Here is a 23,334-nt window from a genome sequence, read left to right as displayed (position 1 = left end):
CTACTGGTCTTAGCTAGCAATGTTCATTTTTGACCCGAGCAGCCTTCTGTTGGATCATGGCATACTGGGAATTGCATCTGTGTATCAAATGGGAGGTTAGAACTATCTGATGATTTGTCAAACACCATGGATTCCAATGGACCCTTGTCTTGGACAAGTATGACCATCCTATTTAAGTGTGAGAAGCTATTTTTACTCAGTCCAGGGCTTCCTTCAGGTTGCTCCATGAATGCATTTTAATGTTCCCTCCTGCTGTAGGGAGTTCAACCCATATGTTCACTGCCAGCATGAGCTATATTTTAGAAGCTGTTAGATTTTCCACAAATTGGTAGTTTGAGTTACAGTCCCCTGGGAATTAAGTGACTTCAGCAAATTTTTTCAAATGATGCTTTTTGTCCGAAGTCAGAATTGTTCCATATATATCCTTGTCTGCTTCCATGATCAGGTAAAATATTTCATTTTTGTGTTTCTAGAATGGTGTCAATTTTCCCCTTGTTAGGTTGGATTCCTGAAATACGGTGCTTTCATTCGCTCAGAAGATTTTGGAAGTGAATTTTTCATGGGGCAACTAATGAAGAAGAACCCAGAGTCCCGGATCTGTTACCTAGAAGGTGATTATCCTAAAAAAAAAAAAAAAAAAAAAAAAAAAAAAAAATCAGTCTACAGGAACAGTATAAGATCACAAAAACCCAGATATCCATTGTCAATAATGGGATCATCAACCAGGTGGGCTGTATGTTAGTGGGTTGTTAAAGGTTAAAGGGCAAATCTTGTATGATTTGGTGCTGATATTTCCCTGATGCGTTTGGTCTTGCAGGCTTATGGAGTAACATCTTTGCTGTGAATCTGCTTGATGTTTGGAATGCCTTGAGCAGTTCAGATGAATTTTGGCAGCAACATATCCGAGACAAAATAAAGAATATTGGTAGGATTTTTATAGTAACTGCTGCTTCATTATTGGTGAATCAGCATTTCTAATAAAGGAAAAGGAATGAAAGAAAATAAATACTCACTGAAGATAATTCCAAAGCTATGGGAAAAACAGTATGTGATCATGTAGTTAAAGACCATATCATAATGCATACACACAAGGAAGCTGAGCTAAGGTTGCCGGGCAACCTTAATTCTGGCATTTCTTAACTTTTGAGTGCTTGACTTTGCAATCTTAATGTTCTTTAATGTAGTGTTGTGGATGTAATTACTAATATAATGCTTTTGAAGTACATGGAAGCAGCAAATGTGATCCTTGACAAGATTCCTGTTTTCCTCCTGTTTTCCCTTCTTCAGAGAAAAAGCATGTTCTGTCTAAGAGCTCTTCCTGCCTGGGAGCATCTTGGATAAATCCTACAGGGATGCTGTCTAAAATAATTACGGATATTTTAACTGATCGCCCACTACACCATCATATCCATAACTTCCTAAGAGGCCTCCAGTTTCACAAAGACTACTATGAACAGAGCCCATTTCCTACGTGGAACGGTAATCCCAACCAGTCAGCAGCTTCATCGTTCAAGCACTGGGATCCAATGAGGCAACTGAGGAAATTGCCAAGAGAAATTAACAGTTTTCTGCTTTGCTTTTTTTGTACTAACTTCGTTATTTTAGCAGGATCTCTGCCACCACTGCAAGTGCTTAGAACTACGTAGATAGTTTTGCTCTCTTTTTATAATCACAATGGCTCTCTTTGTCGCTTCTGTCACACTCTTTTGAGCAATAAGAAAACAGCCTTATCTGTATTTGTGACCTTTCCTTGAAACAATTACTTTCTACAAGACACTCCTTTCTCTGTCTCCCTTGTAGAGGCTAGAACTCTCTGCTCTCACCAAGGACACCTTTCAAATACAGATGTCTCTCCACATAGGAAATGTAACTATTGTAACACCCAAAATGTGTATAAATAGCTGCCTTCTTGTCCCTTCCCCCCGCAAGAATTTTAAAATAATATCTTTCAGGTATGTTCTAATATGCTTTCAGTGAGCAAGTTTTGGCCTTTTGGCTGGTGCTGGAGTATGACATTTCATTAGCAAATTAAAAAATATTTGTAAAAGTACACTAGGCATACTTAAGATCAGATAGTCCCATAAATTTAGTACAAAGATGTGTAAAACAGGCAGGAAAGGTTAATTCTCATAATGCATTATAGAGAGCTATTGACCAATCAGCCCCCAAGGGAAAATTAGACCCTCAGTGTTTCTTGTGGGAATCACTTTTCATAGGATACATGATATTTTGGGAAAACCATCATGGATTTTGCACAGCTCCCCAATTTTGTAGGGGAGGATTGGGGGAGTGGCAAGAATTCCCCAAGAAAAGGATGGCTTAAGTCTCAGTTGTTTTGTTGCTGGTATACCAGTGGGGGGAACTAAAAGGTTAAAACACTGATTGATCAAAATCCTCCTTTACTTTAAGGGATGCTTTCAGGATGGAGGGTTAAGATGCCATGAGGGAGCAGCATCTCAAGGGTAATCAGATATGGACATCTGAAAACTCCTTGTTTCTGTTATCCTTTGCTTCCACTAGAGAACAAAATCCTAGACACTGTCTCTAAATGGTGCACTAATGACTAGAAATATCTGCCTTTCAGACTGTCAGCTGGACTTATTCCCTATTCAACTAACACCATCAGAAGATGACCTGTGTCTTGTTGATGCTGCCTATTTCATCAATACCAGTTGTCCACCACTCTTGAGGAAGGAGAGGAATGTGGATATCATCCTGTCATTTGAATACTCCTTGAGCACAGCATTTGAGGTTATTCAATTTGATTTATCTTTTTGCTAGACTGCCCGTTTTCAAACCTGCCATCTCTAGTGGCCACAATTATTTGAGGTGCTGTCAAGATTGACAGATGCCAAATGTGCCCCTATGCTTAAATCTGCCATTTTATATCACAGGTATCCCTTGTAAAAATGAAGACTGCGATTGTCTTACAATTTTAAGTTCTGAGGGTACCCAACACCACCCCGGTGTTCTGAGTTTCCTGCATCATGATGCTCCCTCTATTCTTTCCTCTTTAGTCACAGAAGTAATAGAAAATTAATCCTCATGGACATGTTGTGTGACATAGTTTAAGAACTTAAGGCTCAGTTTTGCCATTGTTACATATGTGGAACTGCCAGTGAAATTTTTATTTCACTGGGTTTGTAGTCTTTTCAGTATCGGGGTAAAAATAATCCTTTTATTACAGGAGGACAGTAAGAATACGTTTGCATTTGTAACAGTGATCTGACCAAGATGGCTCACAGCCTGTTATCTAATATTGACAGATCTATAGCATCAATTATATAAACTCTCATAAAGATCAAAAACAAAATAGTGCACCAGACAGATATATAACAGATATATGTATCCACCAAAAATGCATACATTTTATGACAAAAAAGTCAGAGATGTAAACGTTTTTAGTTTTAAATTCTTTTTGCAATCTGTTACATTTCTCGGCTGCTGGACAGTCAACAGTCCACTTACTGAAAGTAGGCTAAATTTAGAGAATGAATGAGGGTAATAAGATATTAGCTTTTAAATGATATATTGTCAAGGAGAACAGAGGTAATTTCTGAAGGCAAGCTAGTACTTGGTGCAAGTGATGTCTTATAGATGACTAAGTACAATATCTCAGACATTTGTTATTCAGGGGGCTAGCTGAATAGGGATTCTGGTAGCAAATCAGATTGCTGAATAGTTGGTGGCCAACCTCTTCAGTACTTTGATGCCAGTCTCTAAGTGAAGCCTGTGCTGTTGGAGTGTTTGGTACTTGAGCTCCTGGCTGGGGAGCCTAGTCCCCGGCCCCTCCCCCACTGTTCCCCCTCCCCCACAGTCACACTGCTGCGTGGGCCGTGCCCTGGCCCGCCGCTCCCACTGGGCAGCGTGGGGAGCGCAGCTGGCTCTGGCCGGGTATCGCGGCTGCGAGCTCCTGCTGCTTGTAAGGGGGCGGGCAGTGGGGGAGTTGGGTAAGGGAGCAGGGGGGTTCTGGGGTGCAGTCAGGGAGGATGGGGCGGAGGTTCTGGGGGGACAGTCAGGGGATGGGGAACAGGGAGGGTTGGGAGTGGGAGTCCCAGGGGGCCTGTCGGGGGGCCTGTCAGGGGGCGGGGATGTGGATAGGGGTCGGGAGGGCAGTCAGGGGACAGGGAGCGGGGGGGTTGAATAAGGGGGTGGGATCCTGGGGGGGCAGTTAGGGGTGGGGGATCCCGGGAGGGGGTGGTCAGGGGACGAGGAGCAGAGGGCGGTTGGATGGGGGTGGGAGTCTTGGGGGGGCTGTCAGGGGGCAAGTGTGTGGATAGGGGTCGGGGCAGTCAGGGGACAGGGAGCAGGGGGGTTGGATAGGGGGCAGGGGTCCCGAGAGGGTGGTGGTCAGGGGACAAGGAACAGGGGGGGTTGGATGGATTGGGCGTTCTGAGGGGGCCAGTCAGAGGGCGGGAAGTGGGAGGGGGCGGGGGCCAGGCTGTTTGGGGAGGCCCAGCCTTCCCTACCTGGCCCTCCATACAGTTGCGCAACCCCGATGTGGCCCTCAGGTCAAAAAGTTTGCCCACCCCTGATCTAGAACAATGTGGCAGAAGAGTCCATTTTAAGAGTGTTGGATCTGTTAGGCTAGCAGTTGAGACATTTCTTCACTGCCAGAAGTATCTAAATTAGCATGCCCACATCTTCTCTTCCTCTTGAAGGGATGCCAGAAGGAAACACTGTAGGGTGAGCATGGAATTGATACCATGGAACCAACACCAGGTGTGAGACTGAAGTACTCCTCCATCTCATCAGGTTCAGAGCTTGCTGTCTTGCCTGTTCTGTGCATTCTTGATAATGAATTTGCATTTGGAGTTCTTCCCTGGGAAGGAAAAGGCTTTTTCTTTTGCTGTCTGTCTCTCTGGGTTGCTGCTGCTGCTATTTATTTATTTGTATTACTGTAGTACCTGAAGACCCCAACCAACGTGACAAATACAGAATAAGAGGCATTCACTACCTCTAAAGGCATATAATCTAAATAGACAAAAGAGACAAAAGATGGGAGGAAGTATTATGAGGACCATTTTAAAGATGGGGAACCGACAGAGAGTTATGACTACACTGGTGCTTTACAACGCTGCAACTTTCTCACTCAGGGGTGTGAAAAAAGACCCCCCTGAGTGCAGCAAGTTACAGCGCTGTAAAGCGCCAGTGTAAACAGTGCCCCAGCACTGGGAGCCGCGCTCCCAGCGCTGTAAGCTAATCCCCTCGTGGAGGTGGAGTACCTGCAGCGCTGGGAGAGCTCTCTCCCAGCGCTGGCACGCGACCACACTCGCACTTCAAAGCGCTGCCGCGGGAGCGCTCCCGCAGCAGCGCTTTGAAGTTTCAAGTGTAGCCACGGCCTTAAAGGGTGGGATTTTCAAAAGCACTCAGCACTGGCCTAACTCTGCTCCCATTGAAGTCAAGTTAGGCCGATGCTGAGTGCCTACCTGGAGGGACCTGCCCAATGTCACACAAACCAGCCTTTACTGGAAATTAAGGTGATTGGCCATGAAACTGAGGAATCTATAAGGGGACTGTGTAATTGGAATGTAAACAAAGAGACATGTCGTTCAAACTGATTTAGATGAGGAATCTTCCTATGGTTGCCAGTGTTAATTATGGGGATTCATCTTTGATTTTCTAGTATTTTTGTGAACTGATTCAGCCACTTCAGAGGAATTAGTATGATGATGCTGAAGTCTACCTAGGACCACAGGGTGGTGCTGGTGGTGTGTCTCTTCTGAGGATTGAGATGGGAAGACAGAAAGCTGTATGAAGTACCTTTTCCTTCTTGAGGAGAGTAGAAAGACTGAGGTCTATATCCTTCTTATCAATTGAAAACTATTCAAGTGCCCATGCACCTCTTTCAACTGAGGTTAGTCAACAGAATATCTAAAGGTGAAATCTGCTCTAAAGCATCCTCTGATTAGGCTAGTACTTAAAAATAAATCATTCAATGCAACTGACCTCTCCAAACTGTTACTCAGTTCCTAGCCTTCCTTCCTACAAATCCTAAGTCAGAAGCTCATCATCAAGGGTCTCTCCCAACTCCACTCAGATACTGCTAATAGCCTGGAGCTCACTGAATCAGGCTTCAGGCCAGAACATGGAACAGCATTAGTGGTATAGATGGATGATCTCCTTTTTGGCCAAAGACAGGGGCCACATATCCTTTCTCTTCTGGCTGAATCTCTCTGCAGCATTTGATACAGCTGACAAGAGAATCCTGCTCTCCCACCTTAGAGACATAGCAGGAGTTAGAGGGACTTCACTGAAATAGCTTCAATTGTTCCTACCAGACCTCACCCAGGCAGTCATGATGGGCACATGCTTCTCTGCCTCTAGAATCCTCCTCTGAGGAGTCACTGAGGGATGCATCTTGTTCAACTTCTGTGTGCAGCTTCTGGAGAGATTGTAAACGAGCATGAACTTAAAATATCAGCTATATGCAAATGATATCCAGCTTTATATCATCTCCCCATCAGGCACAAACAACATCATCTTCCACATATGCAAGGACTTGGCTGAGATCAGTGACAGAGTAAAGAGCAGCTATTTGCACTGAGGTGTGCAGTTGGGAAGATGGAACATTGCTGAACATCTATAACATTGCTGTCCAGGGAGGGTGTCTGCCTTCAGATTATTAAGACAGCCTGCATTCATGGTATCTGCTTGAACTCCTGTGTTTGTGGACATCCAAATAGCCATGGCCATGAAAAACACCATCTACATATGGCATGAATAGTGTGTCCCCTCTTGTCAGATTGACTTTTCCACGGTGATCCATGCATTTATGAATACTGGTCTGTTGATCAGGGGCGGCTCCAGGCACCAGCGCACCAAGTGCGTGCCTGGGGCGGCAAGCCACGGGGGGCGGCCTGCCGGTCACCGTGAGGGCGGCAGTCAGGGAGCCTTCGGCAGCAAGCTTGCGGGAGGTCCGCCGGTCCCGCGGCTTTGGTGGCAATTCGGCGGTGGGTACGCCGAAGCTGCGGGACCGGTGGACCTCCTGCAGGCATGCCGCCGAATCCATGTTACCAGCGGACCTCCCGCAGGCGTGCCGTCGAAAGCTGCCTGACTGCCGTGCTTGGGGCGGCAAAATACATAGAGCCGCCCCTGCTGTTGATGTAATTAACTATGCCCAAGTATGAAACAGTCAGCTTAAAAATTGGTTCAGAACACAGTAACTTGTTTGCTTTAACAGCACCAGCCACTGAGACCACATCATTCCATTGTTGTTCTCTCTTCACCAGTTTCCCCTGGAATACCAGGCCAAATGCAAAGTTTCAGACCTTATTTGCTTAAGTGTTCATGGAAATAGTCCAGGATACTTAAAGGGACCACATTACGCTGCATGATCATGGTCTCCTATGACAGCTGTGTTCCACTGGAACAATGGAACTGTCAAACTTAAGAGAGAAACTTATGTGCAGGAGACAGATTTCTCATCCATTGGCCCATGAAGGCCCAAAGAGTATCAAGTAGAAATATTTGCTTCCGAGGGAGTTTGGATCATTGGTATGGGAGGTGATAGCTGAGTGCATGCTAGTAGCTAGGGAAAGGTCTTGGAAGGGTAGGTCTAATGTATAGATTTAAAAAGAAATTTGACACTAGGACCATTCCAGTTGCCTTACATAGATTGTCGAAGGAGATGGGCACTGAGGGATTGCAATCCTCAAGGTTTGAGCCCATCTGACCTTCATCTAGGGGTTAAAGAAATGAGTGTGGGTGGGAAGTGTAATGAGGCAGGAAAAAAAGAGCCTTGGATAGAACTAAGGAAGAGGCTGGAGAATAGGTGGAAAGTCACAGTGGTTCCCAAACATGTTTAGTCAGAGAGTAAAAGAGGTCAGTGAGTGGGGAGAAAAGAGGTGTCAGAAGTCTTGTTAATTCAGTCAGTGCCCTCCGTATTTAAAATGTCTCCAGGAAGTGCAGAGTCAAGGAATGGTTAGTAAAGGGAAAAGGAGATATTGCTCCTCTTCGGTAATCTGGATTCGTCAAATACTTAGCAACAACTGGAACCAGCTCTGATGTCAGAGGCAGGGCTTAACCCAAGGGCTATCCCAAAATAAAAAGTGCAGGAAAATGTAATGGAGGAAACTTTCCTGCAGTGGCAGGGAAATAGGTGGGATGACATAAATGTTCTGTGCCATCTCTGTTCCAAGTGTGAGAATATGTTCTGGCTGTGCCATGGGCAGAAGGCTCATATCCCCTTTGGTCCAGGATAAATGGTTTGTCTGATGAGTCTGTTGGCATTTTTAGTACAAACAGACTACCAGTGAAAGATCTGATGGTGACTTGAATTTCCTCTAGAGAAATATTCCTCATCCAAAGGCTAGAAAAACCAGTTTTACAAGATGCACAAGGAAATTGCACCTCAATTGTGGGTGCTCCACCCAAATTTATTCATAATAATTTAACGTAGATTTGTTTCAGGGAGGTGTTGTGAAACAGGGATAAGGGGAGGTTTTGGTTCTCTTTGGGATGCAGATGCTCAGTGTCCTTTAAAAATACATTTCTAAGGAGTCCTTCAGAGGCTGAACATTCAGATTTTCATCCAGAGCTTTTATACTTCAAATTGGGTCTGCACCAGCACAAGATTATAGCTGTCTGTGTAGTGTATGACTGTGGAGTCAGGGACATTACTGTATTAGTACCAGGTGGTTCCTGTGTGTGTGTGTGTGTGTGTGTGTGTGTGTGTTTGGGATGAGATCTTATGAATAAGGCTAAGATTTTGTGATAGTTATCTTTAGTAAAAGTCACAGACAGGTCACGGGCAATAAACAAATATTCATGGAAGCTGTGACCTGTCTGTGACTTGCTGCTGCGGCTCCATGGTTTCCCCTGCCACCTTGGTGGCTGGGAGCTGTGGGGCCCCCCCTCTGCCCGTGGCAGCTGGAAGCTGCAGCCCCGCCCCCCCCATCCATGGTGGTTGGGAGCTGCAGAGTGACCATATTTCCCAAAGAGAAAATGGGACACCCCCAGCTGTTCACCCGAGGCGTCCCCCTCCCCCTGTGTGAGGCTGTCACCATCATTGGAACCCTGACGAGGGCCCCCTCAGGAGTCTGTCACCTGTCGCTGGAACCTCACAGGGGGTCCCCTGTTGCTGCTCTCACCGGAACCCTGCCAGGGCCCTGCTGGCTTCCAGCTCCAGAGTCCCGCAGCCCCGGGGCTGAGGCAGAGAATGTCACAGAGATCTCTGGGAGTCACAGATTCCGTGACTTCCATGACCTCCGTGACATAAACGTAGCCTTATTTATGAACTGTGTGCACTACACAGACACTAAAAATACACCAAAAACTTTGGTAAGAATAATAGGGGTTGTCATTGGACAAAATTACCACTCCTCCCTTCCCAAGTGCTGTACTGTTGGTTGCTAGCCTCCACCCTACAGATGACTGCATTTTAGTGGTGTTGTATATAGTTTATGAAGTGATTTTCTTTGGTGCCCTCAATAAGTGAGTTAACAATAACAGTCAGCATGAGCTAGATTGTGACTGGGCCTAACTACATGCCCCTGGAGGGAACTATAACTTCCTTGCATGGGCTTCCTAAGTCCTGGAGCAGGTGGGGAGGGAAGAGTGAACTAGGCAGAGTAGGGACATGAACCTGCATCGCCTACATTGTAGGCAAGCATCCTAATGACTAGGCTGTTGGATATTCTGAGGGTGGGGAGCGGGTGCTCCATTTGTCTTTGATTTTGACCAGCAATTTCATCCTGGACCTGAGAAACCTTCCCTGACAAGAGCTGTGTTGAAACTGGCACATTCCCATGCAAAATTTAGGTTTAGACAAATTGGCATTTTCTGACTGAAAAACCATTTTGTTGAAAAATTCCTGAGTAGATCTAGTTTTTACACTCTGGTGCATGGAGGACATAGGGAAGCCATTGTCCCTCAGAGGGTGTCTCTCAGGTGTGGTGCTGGCAGGGACTACTACTGGGATGAATTATATTTATATATATTAATTCCTTTTAACTGAACCACTAAAATGAGCAAATTCTTACTGTGAAGTTGCAGGTTCTTATTGCTGTAACCCTTTCCCTTCCTTATCCTGTCCCCTCCCTACTGTTCATCTCCACTAGTCACATCTAAAATTAGTTTGTAAGTTTCAGGGTAGGGACTTTATAGTTGTACTGTAAAGTGTCCAGTATGCTTTTCAGTGCTGTAAAATTAATTAGCCATATGTGTGTTGATATCTTTTGGGGATTACAGGTGCTGTATAACTGTACTACATTATTAATTATTATTAATTATTATTGTTTTTTGCTAGAAAGCTGTACTTGAGAGGATGGGGCCCCACTGATCTCAGTGTCCTCAGTAAGGTAAATCAAGGCAGCTGCAAAATAAATATTCCCATCTTCCATTAACTCAGTAGACTTGCCTTAATAGGTTGAGGAAAGGAGGAAGAGATTGCTTAATTTTTGGAAATGGCAGAGGGGTGGGGCTCTGAGTCAGTTAATAAAACACCTGCTTGTCCACTTCAGCCAGTGTAAAGACTGTAAATCTCTATCAGGAATCACTGCCAGCTGTGCGGGACATAGTACTCAAGTGCCCTCTTTAACAGCAGACTTGTATGCAACAGGGAGCGCAATGGGATCAAATTCAAGTTCCAATCAGGTAAGGAAAACCCCACCAAAGCTCAACAAAATTGTGTGAGGATCCAAATCAGATATTTCACATGAGAAGAAGTGGCGAGAGTTCTGCTTGAACTGTAGGGAGGATCTGGGAAGAGCAAGTCTGCTGTTCCTCAGGTATCCGCAGTTGCAAGGGCTGTCCTCCTACTGCATGTGGTTGTAACTAAACTGTATGCCCAACAACATTAATAAAACAAGTGTATGCAGAATAACCTGCTGTTCAGTGCAGTGGGGAACTATCATGGTTTCCGAGGGCTTATTGAGTATCTTTAAATTTGGTTTTAATGTGGGATTGTAAATGTGAAATTATAATAAAAGCAGAAATGGAAGATTTTTTTAAATGTAACCATTTCTGCTCTCTTGATTTTTCAGGGCCTAAGCAGCATCTCAGGACAAAAAATGAGACAGGTGGGTACTAAACAGATGGAACATCATTAAATGCTGTCCAGTGCTGATTATAAGATTCAGTACAGAAAATGTTAGGAACAAAATCTGGAGGTTTGGGGCGGGGGGGGAGAGTAGTGACATATTTGCTAATCACCATTCAATTTAACTTGAGGGGTGAAATACCTGTATGTATAACAGTTGGATCTATCCAGTCTAATCTATCTATCTATGATATTTCTAATGTGTGCCTATCATTGTCATACTGCATCTAGGCACTATCTATTCTGTGTTCATTTTAATGTCTTGCTCTCCTCTGTGTTTTTCGGTGCAGGAACATGTATTCTTTCAGTGTCTCCAACCCTTCAGAGACGGGATTTATTTAAGCGGAGCCTCTGTCATTTATTAATTTCAATTTATTTGATTTACTTTTTGTAGTTGTAGTGCTTTGCCATAGCACTTTAAGTGCACTACGCAATACAAATTTTAAAGCATACCCTACAAGGAATGTGTCAGAAATATGTTTATTGGTGTAAGGTGTACACATTTGTTCCCCCCTTGGAGAATTTAGAGGCTAATGATAGGACGGGGAACACTATGAGAGGAAAAACAACGAGGAGTCCTTGTGGCACCTTAGAGACTAACAAATTTATTTGGGCATAAGCTTTCGTGGGCTAGAACCCACTTCATCAGATGCATGAAGTGAAAAATACAGGAGCAGGCATAAATACGTGAAAGGATGGGGGTTGCTTTACCAAGTGTGAGGTCAGTCTAGCGAGATAAGTCAATTAACAGCAGGATACCAAGGGAGGAAAAATAAGTTTTGAAGTGGTAAGAGATTGGCCCATTACAGACAGTTGACAAAAAGCTGTGAGTAACAGTAGGGAGAAATTAGTATTGGGGAAATTAAGTTTAGGTTTTGTAATGACCCAACCACTTCCAGTCTTTATTCAGGCCTAATCTGATGCTATCCAGTTTGCAAATTAATTCCAGTTCTGAAGCTTCACGTTGGAGTCTGTTTTTGAAGTTTTTTTGTTGAAGAATTGCCACTTTGAGATCTGTTATTGAGTGACCAGAGAGATTGAAGTGTTCTCCTACTGGTTTTTGAATGTTGTGATTCCCGATGTCAGATTTGTGTCCATTTATTTTTTTGCATAGAGACTGTCCGGTTTGGCCAATGTACATGGCAGAGGGGCATTGCTGACACATGATGGCATATATCACATTGGTAGATGTGCAGGTGAAACAGAGAGAAGAAATGCTTCAAAGGAAAGAAGGCTCACAGAGGGATGGGGGTGTAGTGATTGTAGCTGGAATGTTCCTCTAAATAAATGGGCTTTCCTGAAGTTCTTAAGGGCCAGATTGTGGACTCCTTACTCACACTGATGAACCCTTACTCATGCAAGTAATTCCTTTGAAACTAATGACGCTAGTTGAGTAAGTGCCCATCACTGTGAATAAGGGCTCCACAGTTCAGTCCTAAAGTGTGCTTCTACTCATAGAAGTGCCTGAGTGCTAGATTCTGGTGCTCTTAGTCATGCTGGGTAGCACCTTGCTCCAGAGTAGTTGCATTGACTTCAGTGGGGCAACTCAGGAAGTAAGGTACTAGTCAGCAAAATCTGGCCTTCAGTAAAAACAACCACTTCCTGCTCCACCTGTATGTGGATTTCTTATATAGGTTTGAGGTATTTGGGGTATTGTTTCTAGAGAAGGTTTCTTCAGGTATAAATTGTAAATTTGAAGGTAAGAGATATATATTTGGGGATTTTATCTCGGTCTTCAGAGGTTTCCAGGGAGCCTGGAGTATGGAATAGTTTTGTTGTAAGGCCTTCCGTGATGTTTAGAAATGCCTTTAAAAGTCATTGTTGAAGATTATTATTAAGAAGTAGTTCAGATTTTCACTGAGCAGACTGGAGAAGTAAATAGCATGAAGCTACATCCTATAGTTACAGTAGGAAAAAAAGTTGGGGGGATGGAGGGAAAGGATTTTTCTGAGGTTTATGGCAACATGTCCACTGCTAGAGAGTAGAGATAGAAGCTAGTGTATAGCTTGCGTTGAGAACCATATGGGCAGGTTCTGAGTTTTTTTCACATCTTCAGAGATTGGCCACTGTTGGAGATGGGACACTGTATAGGAGGCCAAGTGCTCTGTGGTGGTACAGAGAATCTTCTTTCTAGATGCCTGGCTGGTGGGTCTTGCTCGTGTGCTCATGGTCACATCAGTCACCCCATTTGGGGTCAGGAAGGAATTTCTCCCCAGGTCAGATTGGCTGGGACTTTGGAGGTTGTTTGCCTTCCTCTACAGCATGGGGCAGCATGGTTCACCTGCTGGGATCTTTTGGGCATCTCTCACCTAATCAGTTCCCTGCCATTGACAGGACCTCTGCCACCTTGGTCTTTCCTGTTCTCTGCCTGTGTCACACAGTTTAGTCTCCTGAGAACTGAAATGTTCTGGTCTAACTAAAGTCTTTGTGCTTAATATTTGGGTATCTATGGTCCCTTCTGGCCTTAAACTCTATGAAACTATTCCTGTGCTCATGCAAAGCCTTGTTGCTGTCAGTGAGGCTCTGCATGGGTACCAGGGTCTGCCTGTGCAGTTCTCAGTGCAGACTCAGGGCCTAAAGCGTTATATATAAGAGACTTAATTTGAAAAAGATGGAGCCATTGTTACTGCAGACATTTTCAGGAGGCAATTCCACTTCAAAGTGGAGAACAGCAGGAACTTATCCAGCAACTAAAAAGGAGCTATAGCATGAACCAGTAGCATGTACCAAAAGTGTCATATGCCAGGGCAGAGGCTGTCTGCCTACTGAGAGAAACGGTGACCGTCCAGCTCAAATCAGGGATGCAATGCCAGATCATTATTAATTATTATTATTACTACTTATTTATTATTACTTATTTTAAGTGCCATGAATGTACTTAGTACTGTTTGCAGCCAGTAACAGAAAAGCCTGCAATGGGCACTGAAAGAACGCTGACTGTAAATTTTGTTTTCTGTCTTTGTCAGAATGTGGGAGATCGTTTTTTGAATGAGTGGGGTTATTCTGATAGAGGGAGGAAAAATATACAACACATTTTCTGAGTCAATTCAGTGTATTACACATGACTGTTGAAATGTTCACACTGAGGTTAAAAAGAATGGCTTTTGAAAATATACATTTTCTTTCCTGTGTTATAAATAGCACCTCAGTTTTTTAAAATGGAAAGAATTTTGAAGTCAGATTTAGTTTGTTGTTTATATTTACTTTTGATGTTTTTTCCTAATTGTGAATAACAAAAATAGATCAGTCAGTTACTCTTTAGCTTCTAGTCAGTTTCCCTCTGATGCGTTTGCCACATGCTATAACAATTGGGTTACAAACACTAAAGAAAATATTTTTATTTAAAAAATATTTACATTAATTGCCATTGGTGGTGTTTTAAAAAAAATCATAGAAGCATTTCTATTGGTTTAAATTTTAGTAAAACTTATTTTTCACAAAATCTAAACTTGGGGCTCAATTTGACCTGACAGTTTACCCTGAAATTGGGGTGGGAATTTGGAATTGGTGTCTGCCATAAGCGTTTAACTCTGCACACGCATTCATCTGGTAATATAGAAAGGAGGAAGTTTTTTGGCTAACTGCATATATGTGGAAGAAAATTCTCACAAATTAATGTTTCACTGGTCTTCTTGGAAAGAGGCTGGAGGCCTGGAGTCAATGGGGTGAGGAGGATGGAGAAGTGCATATGGGGGAAGGAGAAGTAGAGGAGATGACAGAAGGGGCAGCTTTGGGGCAGATGTGATCAGTGGTGGGGAGAAAGGGAGGAAGTGTGAGGAGGATGCTGGGCAGCTGGGAGAGAAGCAGGTGTGGCAGCAAGGGGGAAAGTTTACAGTAAAGAATACGGATGCCAAATAGGGTGGGATGGTGAAATTTTAAAACTGAATGGGAGAAGCAGAAGGCAAGACAAGGCAGGGGATCAGGGATCAGGAGCCAGGAGATGAGTGAGAGAAGCATGGTAGTGAGGAGAATGGGATTAGAAAGAGGTTAGACAATTACTGAGTATGGTAAATGATCCAAAAGACTAGGCAGGCAATATATCCGTTAACAATGAGAAGACAATTAAAGAAGTGAAAAAACAAAAAGGCTTCCAAGTAGTCTCAGTGAGAGATTGGTGTAGTGGAAACTATGCAGATGAGTAAAGTTGTGGAGCAAGTTACAAGGAACTGAGGATATGATGGCAGTGATAATGGTGAGGGAATATGTGAGGGCATTCCTTCTGGACATACTGCTTCTGTCAGCTGTGATAGCTCTGTGGGGACTACGTGTTAGATGTCTTTAGAAGAAAAGTTCTGTTCCTTACTGCATGGAGTGGTCACTCCGGTCATCGGTGATGGCAGTCTCAGCCTGGTCTTCTAGAGCTTGTTTCTGTGAGGTTGCAGTGTGAGAGTCCCTGGAGACTATTTATAGCTCACCTCAGTAAGTGGAGATTTAGTCCTTGCCTCATGGAGAAGTGACTCTCATTGCTAGTGGCAAAATCTGCTGACAATACAGTAATTGTATCCTGGAATCATTTTGTGCTTTACTTCTTGGGTTTGAAGTATATGTACAAGAGTGCAGTGAGGATTTAAACCGCAGAGTTCTCTCAAAAGTGACTCTCTAAAAATGGTACAGTGGGGTTCCTTGTTTATTATCTATCAAATGATCCAATCAGGAGTGCTCAGTATACAAGTAAAAAACCATGTTTATTTTAACTACCAGCCTGGGCTCTCAGTGTCAAGCAGGGTTCCATCCTCCAGGCATTTCATTACCTTGTTCATGGATCCGTAGTCCAAATATTTCCTCTCATGACACCCCTACAATCCCATTGTCTTTAAATTATGACTTCTGTCTTCAAGGGACTTGCACAGGTTAACTGATTTGAACTTAGTAAACATTTCTGTTGATGATGCACAAGATGGACTAGGATCCAACTCTTTTTCTCTCAGGTGGGTTGGCTGTTCAGTGCTGATAGGAATAAAAAGCAGTTAAAACCTTATTTTTGTCACTGAAGTTGGCAGATGTCACTATGGATACACAGGGTAGATCTGTACATAAGAAGATGCCATTTTTACACAGTTACCTTTTCAGAGAAGTGCCATACTTTAAAACTTGACTCTGAGGGCAACTTTCAGTTTTGCTTTAGTAAAGATGATACTTAAATCGGATCAGGTGGCTGACATAAAACATATTTATTTGGTGGAAAGTTGTTGGTTGTGACCCAAAAAAATATGGTACTCATGCTGAAACGCAAAATAATTAATAATTATCCGGCTACTTAAGGCCCTGCACCCCGTCAAAAGAATGTGAAGCATGCAGATTAGCACTGTATTGACGCACAGTCATCTGAATCATGGCAATGATTAGGTCAGTTTCTCTTTGCGTTTTTGAACCCATCAGAATGAGAAACTCGGAGCATGGGCCTATGCAGATCAGAGGTGAAGAAAAGTTTCACAAGAACTCTTGCAATCTGAAACCAGTGTAGTTTGCATAGCCCTGAAAAAGAGACAGGTCTTTATTCATCACTGTGAAACTCCATTTTCATGCTGGGTAGCTTCATTGAATTCTGTTGAATACAGTAGCAAATCAAACTCCATAGGGGACATTTCAAAGGGAGAGAAATAAGTATGTTACAGCAGCAAATACAAGTGGAGGTGCTTTAAGTGCAGTTGACTTTGCTTGAGTTAGGGGGCATATAAAGGAAGAAAATGAAATCCTGCCTCCCAGGAAGCTCTGATGCACTCTAATGGTTATTAGCTGCTACCTACCTGACAGACAGAGCTGAGAACTGAGCCTGTGGTCTGCACTTGAAGGGCTCCAGATTTCACAGAATCAACATTTAATGTATTTTACTCTTCTATTTTAATAACATTTTAAATAAGAAGCACATATCCTAGTTCTCTCTCTCTCTCTCTCTTTTTTTTTTTTTTTTTTTTAAGATCTTGAAATATAGAAGAGAGGGAAAAAAATTCTGTCATAAGTATTGTATTTGGCAGGCTATTTTACTTCAGTATTTACCCTTTTCTCTTGATATAATAGAAATGTTTCCCACGTTTCATTTTATTTTTCACATAAGACTCTCCATATTTTCATAAGTGGTGACTTATTGGGATCTGAGATTGATTTCTCCTCTTTTTTTTTGCATGTTATATCAGTCCATTGTCTAAGGATTCTTTTGCCACTGTTAAACTGAGTGTAAGAAACCTATTTGGCCATTGTGTATGGAATATCTGACAGTACCGAGCAGTCAGGGTACATTGACTAAATGTCATTAGGATAAAGACAATCATAATTGTAGTTGTCAGTAGGATAATATTCCAGAATTTCTGGGTTCATGGGAGACTCCAAAATATGTGCGCCTGAGCCTGGAGTCATCAGTTAGCAAAACACTCCTAGGACCTAATTGTACAACTCTTACATGAGCACTTATGCATGTGAGTAGTCCCATTGACTTCAGTAAGAATAAATGTGTAAGTAAGCATTGCACAATTAGGTTTATAGATGTTAATGGGACTTTTGCTTGAGGTATGACTGCATGAAGTATGACTGTATGATCAGGCCCTGTGTTTGTAACCTAATTTTTTAGCAATTCTGGCAGTAGTAATTATAGTGATTACACCGTGCTTCCTGTTTATGAGGTAATAAGCCATGTCCAAAATAAATACAGAGATTGAAAGCTGAGGTGTTTGTAACCAATGAACTCAGAGGCCTTTGGCCTCCAACTTATTAGCCTATGCTAGGGTTATTGTTGAGTTTAACAGGGAAGACCGAAAAGTTGTTGGTTATTGATAAAGAGAAGAAGGATTATCTATGGTTAGAGCATTAGTCTTTGACTTTGGAGACCTGCATTCAATTAACTGCTCCACCACAGACTTCCTATGTGTCCATGGGCAAGTCACTTAGCAACTCTGTGCCTCAGTTCCCCATCTGTAAAATATACTAGTCAGTAAATACTTCCTTAGTAACTAGTACTTCCTTACCTCAAGTAATTTAGTTGAAAAATGTGGCAAAATTATTAACCCTGTACATTTTTTGCCCAATGTTATTTGACCAGCTCACCTCAACTTTCTTATCCATCAACCAATCAGTGCCAATCCTGAAGAATGATGATGACAACAGAACACAGCCTTGCCAAACTCCTGTGGAGATAGAAAACCATGTCATGTGTCTGCCATTGACTCAAACGCAGCTTTCCATTCTATCAACGATACTACCTTCCCAGGGATGCTGAGTCACCTCATCAGATCCCACAAACTTGATGCTCCAAATCAAAGGCCTGATGGAAATCTAAAAAGTGCTGCACGGGGTTTATTAAACTCATCCATCTTCTCAGAAGCTATCTCAAGGTACAGATCTGGTTGACAGTGGAACAACCTGGTCTAAAGCCACACTGAGTATCCCGGCCTTTGCTACCCAGTGCAATATTGGCATTGAATGGCTGATGGATAAGCTTGAGGAAGGAGTTAACAGTGGCATCGTGGGCTGAACGTTATTCTGCTTTGAGATCTCAAATATGCCATAGGTTGGCTCAGTTTGGTGTATCGTTGCAGATGATGGCTGAACTAGTTAGGCAAAGAGCAGCGAGAATTGGTCTGGTTATTAAGCTGGATAAAAAGATGTCACTGGCCATTACCATCAAGCAGCCTCCAGTTCCAGATTACAACCAGTTCAGTATTAACTTGTCCAGGCATGACACTGAGCAGGTGGCAACTGTCAAATATTTGAGCAATGTCACAATCAGTGCTTGGAGGATGCTCGAAAATGGGGCCACTTGAATAGCAACAGCTGCTGCCATGTTTCAGCTCCTTTAGAGGTCTCTGTGGGGATGCCATGTCATTAAACTTGCTAACGAGCTGTGGATTTATAGAACCACATTTATGCCAACTGCAGTGTATGGCAGTGAAACATGGGCACTGAGGAAGGCTGGAGAACAATGGATTCATGTTTTTGATTCTTGTTGTCTTCATCAACTGCTCCATATCAAGTGGCAGGACAAGATTGGAAATGAGGATATTTGAAGCCTAACCCAGCAATTGCCTCCAACAGCAATGAATCAGTGTTGCTGGCTTTCTTGGCATAGATATATTATTTGAATGGAAGACCAACAAATACAGAAGCATATGTACCAAGGAATGTGGCTACATGGCAAATGATCACATGGATGTCAAAACTTCAATGGCACCACAAGATTGCCAGTGAAGGACATAAATAGAATATACAGCCAGACACCACCTGCAGCACTTTGCCAGAGATGGATCTGGGAGGAGCTCAATTTGCACAGAGGCCAGTCCCTTAGATATTTGACCAGCTCTGCTAGCAGAAAGTGATCTTGCCGTACCCCTTTTCATTTGCAGTTGTGAAAAATGTGGTATTTTGTCAAACAAGCCTGACTTTTTAAATTGTTTTCTGGCTCTACTTATCCCTAACTATGAGTAACCTGTTTCCCTTTACTATCTCACAGATGTATATGCTTATGTGAGTATTTCCTTGTACGCATTTTTTTCAGAGTATTTTCTTCCATGTTTTCCACATATGCATTAGAATAGAATCAGTATCATGTAAATCAGAACATGAATGAATAAATAAATAGTGTCCTGAATGTTTGGTATTAGTCATACCTTGTTCAGTGTTTCCCTAGGGCATTCATGTTTGTTGATGTACTTGCAAATACTTTAACTTTTGGCATATATGATAAGCTACTTGATGTACTTTTAAATTTGGCAGTTTGAACCCTGCATTGCATAGACCACTATGTCATTTGAACCATTTTAATTTGAGTTTGTAATGTTGCTACAAAAAGACTGAAAGTGTTCTTTCTGTGGCCATGAAGGACCTTGGATACAGCAAAACAGGTGCAGTTTTGCTGCACTGGGGTATGGATGGTAGGATTTCTGGAGCCCATGTAGGGTGTCTCTGTCTCCATGGTGCCACAAAATCTTGCTCTCTATGGATGAGTGTGCAGTGGAGTGGAGTTTGGGCAGGCTGAGGAAATGTAGAGCTAATTCACCTGCTGGGGCAAAGGGATTGCTCTAAATTATGTAAGTTTCCTAGCAACTGCTCTGCTGCCAGAGAATTGCTAGGGTGCATTGTGCTTCAGCTCTGCCTCTTCATGCCTTCTTCTGCATTCTGTGCGCAGGAGAGGGGTGGGTGGACTATGCTGGCTTTACATACCTATGCTATGGGTATCCCAAGCTGTGTTCATATGACAAGTGTCCTCCTTCTTTGAAACATCAGAGTGGCTCAAAGAGGAGAAACTGGGGCTAGGGTCTGTTCCATTACTTATATTGTGTTAATGTCCAAAGCTGATGAGGTTGGGTCCCCATTGTGCTAGGCCCTGTACAAACAGGTAAGATTTGTTTCACAGATGTAGAGAGGGTATACAATTGAACATTTTTAGCTCTAGTAGATTTTAAAAAATTCAGTTAAATATACTGAGAAAATGATGGTAAAATATACAGATTTTATTATCACTTATTTCGAATGACCTAAGTATCAGTAACTCGCTTATGCCTTTTCCTCTCTTGAGTAATGTGGTTATTGCAAACTCAGGCCAATAAAGCCCTTGTACCATGCCATACCATCCTATGTCTCATTCCTCTATATCAGATGCGCATCTATTGATGAATCCACACCTTAATATGTATCTGTGTGTCTTGTTAATCATTCTTGTGCAGAGAGAAGAAACTTCTATCAACTTGCTCCATGTAAAAATAATAAGAATGAGAAATCTCCGGAAGGCTGACTTGTGTGAGTATTTCTACTGTTCTTTAGCTGTTTCTCATAGTTCTTGAAAGCAACGAGAGTATTTAATAAAAGTATTATTGTTATTGGGATGCACTCAAGCACTAAGAGCTCCCATAGCACACTGTTTATTATCAGAGTACAAGTACCCATATGGGTGTCCAAGTATAACTAGGATTTTAAAAAGCATAAGGTACCTGACACACTACAGTCTACATGGACTACCATACTTATCGACTGTAATGTCAGATTTCAATCCTAAATGGAGTTACCATAGTCTGTATTTATGATAGTGCTAGAAAACAGTACCTTGTACTATAGGATACCCACAGAAATGTCAGACTTCAGCATCTTGGAGCTAATTGGAGGAAAAAAGAGATAATCTTAGGGTAAATAATTCTAACATACAATACTTTTCTGGGGTGAAAGGAAAGGGAATAATCTTTATTGTATATCTGTGCTAGCATTGCATTTTGTTGCTGAAAACTTGCAAGAATTATTTTTTGTGTGGTGTTAAAATAATATATTTTATTCTTGTTAGTCTTATGGATTGATGTTTGTAACAAGAAGGACAATAGATTACCCAAAATAGGTTAAAAGGGTGAAATGATTCAGTGGTTTTTAGGATTAAAAAAATCTCACTATGACAGATTGTCTTTCAAATAAGAAAATAGAGCTTATGCTCTAATAAATTTGTTAGTCTCTAAGGTGCCACAAGTACTCCTGTTCTTTTTGCGGATACAGACTAACACGGCTGCTACTCTGAAACCTCTCTTTATAAGGGTCAGCTAATTAAGTTTCAGCTTTTTTTCAGGTGCAGTAGGTGGGCCTAATCAGCCAGCCAGCTGCAGGCCGCTGACCCCAGAGGAATGGTATCCCTTATACCTTCACAAGGATGTTTCTCCTTTTTTGGGATATACTGCTTTATTGTACTATCTGTTCCTCTTTCTGGGATGCATGTCTCAGAAAGACTTGGGAAGAAATCAACTACTGTACTCTCTCTTTTCATGTCAACTAAGTTTTAAATGAGTCTGATGCACTAATTCCTTCAGTGATACTGCACATCGGGTAGACTGTTACTTATAATTTATCTCCTTTTATACAGTAAGCCAGTCCGATTGCTATGTGGAACTGTGGCTGCCAACTGCCTCAACTCAAAGGGTCCGGACCAAAACAATCAAAAACTGTAAAAATCCAGTCTGGAATGAAACCTTCTGTTACAGGATTGACAGTCGTGTTAAGGTATGATACACGAGAGCTCCCCACTCCTGTCAGGGATCTGAAGTTCCCCAAATAGGTCCTGCAGATCTAAACTGAGCCAGAATTTCTTTAGACTTCACCCTGTAATTAATACCCACTCATTTACTGGAACTCTTTGAAGGACCCTTAACGGATGTGTGCATATCTCACCTGTCCTCTGCCCATTAATTCATCTCCCCAATAACTTATTCTAACATTCCCAAGTCCTGGACAGCTTCAAGGGGCAGCCATTTTATTTTCCAATCAACCTATCTGAAAAATGCTTCCTCCTTCTTCCCCAGAAAATTACCCCCATCTGAGGTCTAGGACAGGCAAAATTCAATCCTGGGCCAGTGACTGCTTTCCTAGCCATAACATTGTTATGAATATGTAAAGTCCTATATCTTGGAATTCTGCAGGATTAAATATGAACATCCTATACCATTGGAAGGGAAAGTTTCTAAGTTTCTTACTGGGGCCCATAACTTACTTCTAGTCCTATAAGGTACCAAGATAATAGACTTAAAAACGGAGACATTTTAAGGCATGGAAATACTATTTTAGGTCATTTTTCGATGTTTTATTCTCATTCAGAACCCTATAGTTACATAGGCCCAGAATCAGACTCTAGAGAGATATACATATGGCCTGAGTGGAACCCCCCCCCCTTACTCAGTTTATTTCTTTAAAGCAGAATAAGTGTAATATGTCCTCACTCATTCTGTCTTACTCTCTCACTTCTCCCATTCCTTCTTTTACTACTTGCCCTATGTGCATAGATTAAACAAGGAATAGCCTCAAGGATTTCCTACTAACAGGGTTCTTTGCAATTATATAATTTATAAAATCCTTTACTTCTGTTCCCAGAATGTGCTGGAGCTGAAAGTCTGTGATGAAGATAGATTCAGCAAAGATGATGAACTCTGCACAGTTCTTTTTGACGTAGCTAAACTTCAAGTTGGGTATAAAGGTCGTGTGAAGTTCGTGTTGAATCCCCAGGTGAGCAATGAAATCATAGTGAGAACTGAAGAAAGAGACACTTTTGTGGGTTTTCCTTCTAAATATTTTCTTGTACTGTATTTTATTGGTCCTTCCTGTGGATTGGATTGCCCCCATCCGTCTATCAATCTTTCTTAGATTGTTACAGGAAAAATCTGCTTGAAAATTTATTCTGCCATTATTATAATGAAGAGTTTGGCCAGAATTTCAACATTCTTGACCAGTGGAAGTTGACTGTGGTTTGATACGGTTGGTCAGGTTTGTTTTTTTTCTGGGAACAAATCTCTCCACTGACTTGCAAAGATTGCACTTTCCAGAGAGTTTGAGCACCCGAT

General features: G+C 42.4%; 2 protein-coding genes across 2 annotated transcripts in view; both read left to right on the top strand.

Annotated features, from left to right (window-relative positions):
- The first annotated feature begins 559 nt into the window (after positions 1–559).
- On the top strand, positions 560–2,781 carry LOC135877752 (cytosolic phospholipase A2 delta-like). Its single transcript, XM_065403305.1, has 4 exons — positions 560–611; positions 818–925; positions 1,288–1,479; positions 2,585–2,781. Exons 1-4 carry the CDS (start codon positions 560–562, stop codon positions 2,779–2,781), a joined length of 549 nt encoding a protein of 182 aa, XP_065259377.1.
- A 7,755-nt stretch (positions 2,782–10,536) lies between these two features.
- LOC135877204 (cytosolic phospholipase A2 epsilon-like) overlaps positions 10,537–23,334 on the top strand; it is a 48,814-nt gene continuing 36,016 nt past the window's right edge. The window contains exons 1-5 of the mRNA XM_065402583.1: positions 10,537–10,596; positions 10,986–11,025; positions 20,699–20,767; positions 21,867–22,003; positions 22,868–22,999. Of these exons, the coding sequence (XP_065258655.1) occupies positions 10,570–10,596; positions 10,986–11,025; positions 20,699–20,767; positions 21,867–22,003; positions 22,868–22,999 (405 nt within the window). The 5' untranslated portion in view covers positions 10,537–10,569. The remainder of the gene's footprint in view (positions 10,597–10,985; positions 11,026–20,698; positions 20,768–21,866; positions 22,004–22,867; positions 23,000–23,334) is intronic.

Source organism: Emys orbicularis, chromosome 4, assembly GCF_028017835.1.
Source record: "Emys orbicularis isolate rEmyOrb1 chromosome 4, rEmyOrb1.hap1, whole genome shotgun sequence".
NCBI lineage: Eukaryota > Metazoa > Chordata > Testudines > Emydidae > Emys > Emys orbicularis.
This window is presented reverse-complemented; position numbering and strand designations above follow the sequence as displayed.

Coding starts and splice junctions, on each gene's coding strand:
- LOC135877752 (XM_065403305.1), top strand. CDS start 560: ATGGGGCAACTAATGAAGAAGAACCCAGAGTCCCGGATCTGTTACCTA. Junction 612..817: donor CCGGATCTGTTACCTAGAAG/GTGATTATCCTA, acceptor TTGGTCTTGCAG/GCTTATGGAGTAACATCTTT. Junction 1,480..2,584: donor CCCATTTCCTACGTGGAACG/GTAATCCCAACC, acceptor TCTGCCTTTCAG/ACTGTCAGCTGGACTTATTC.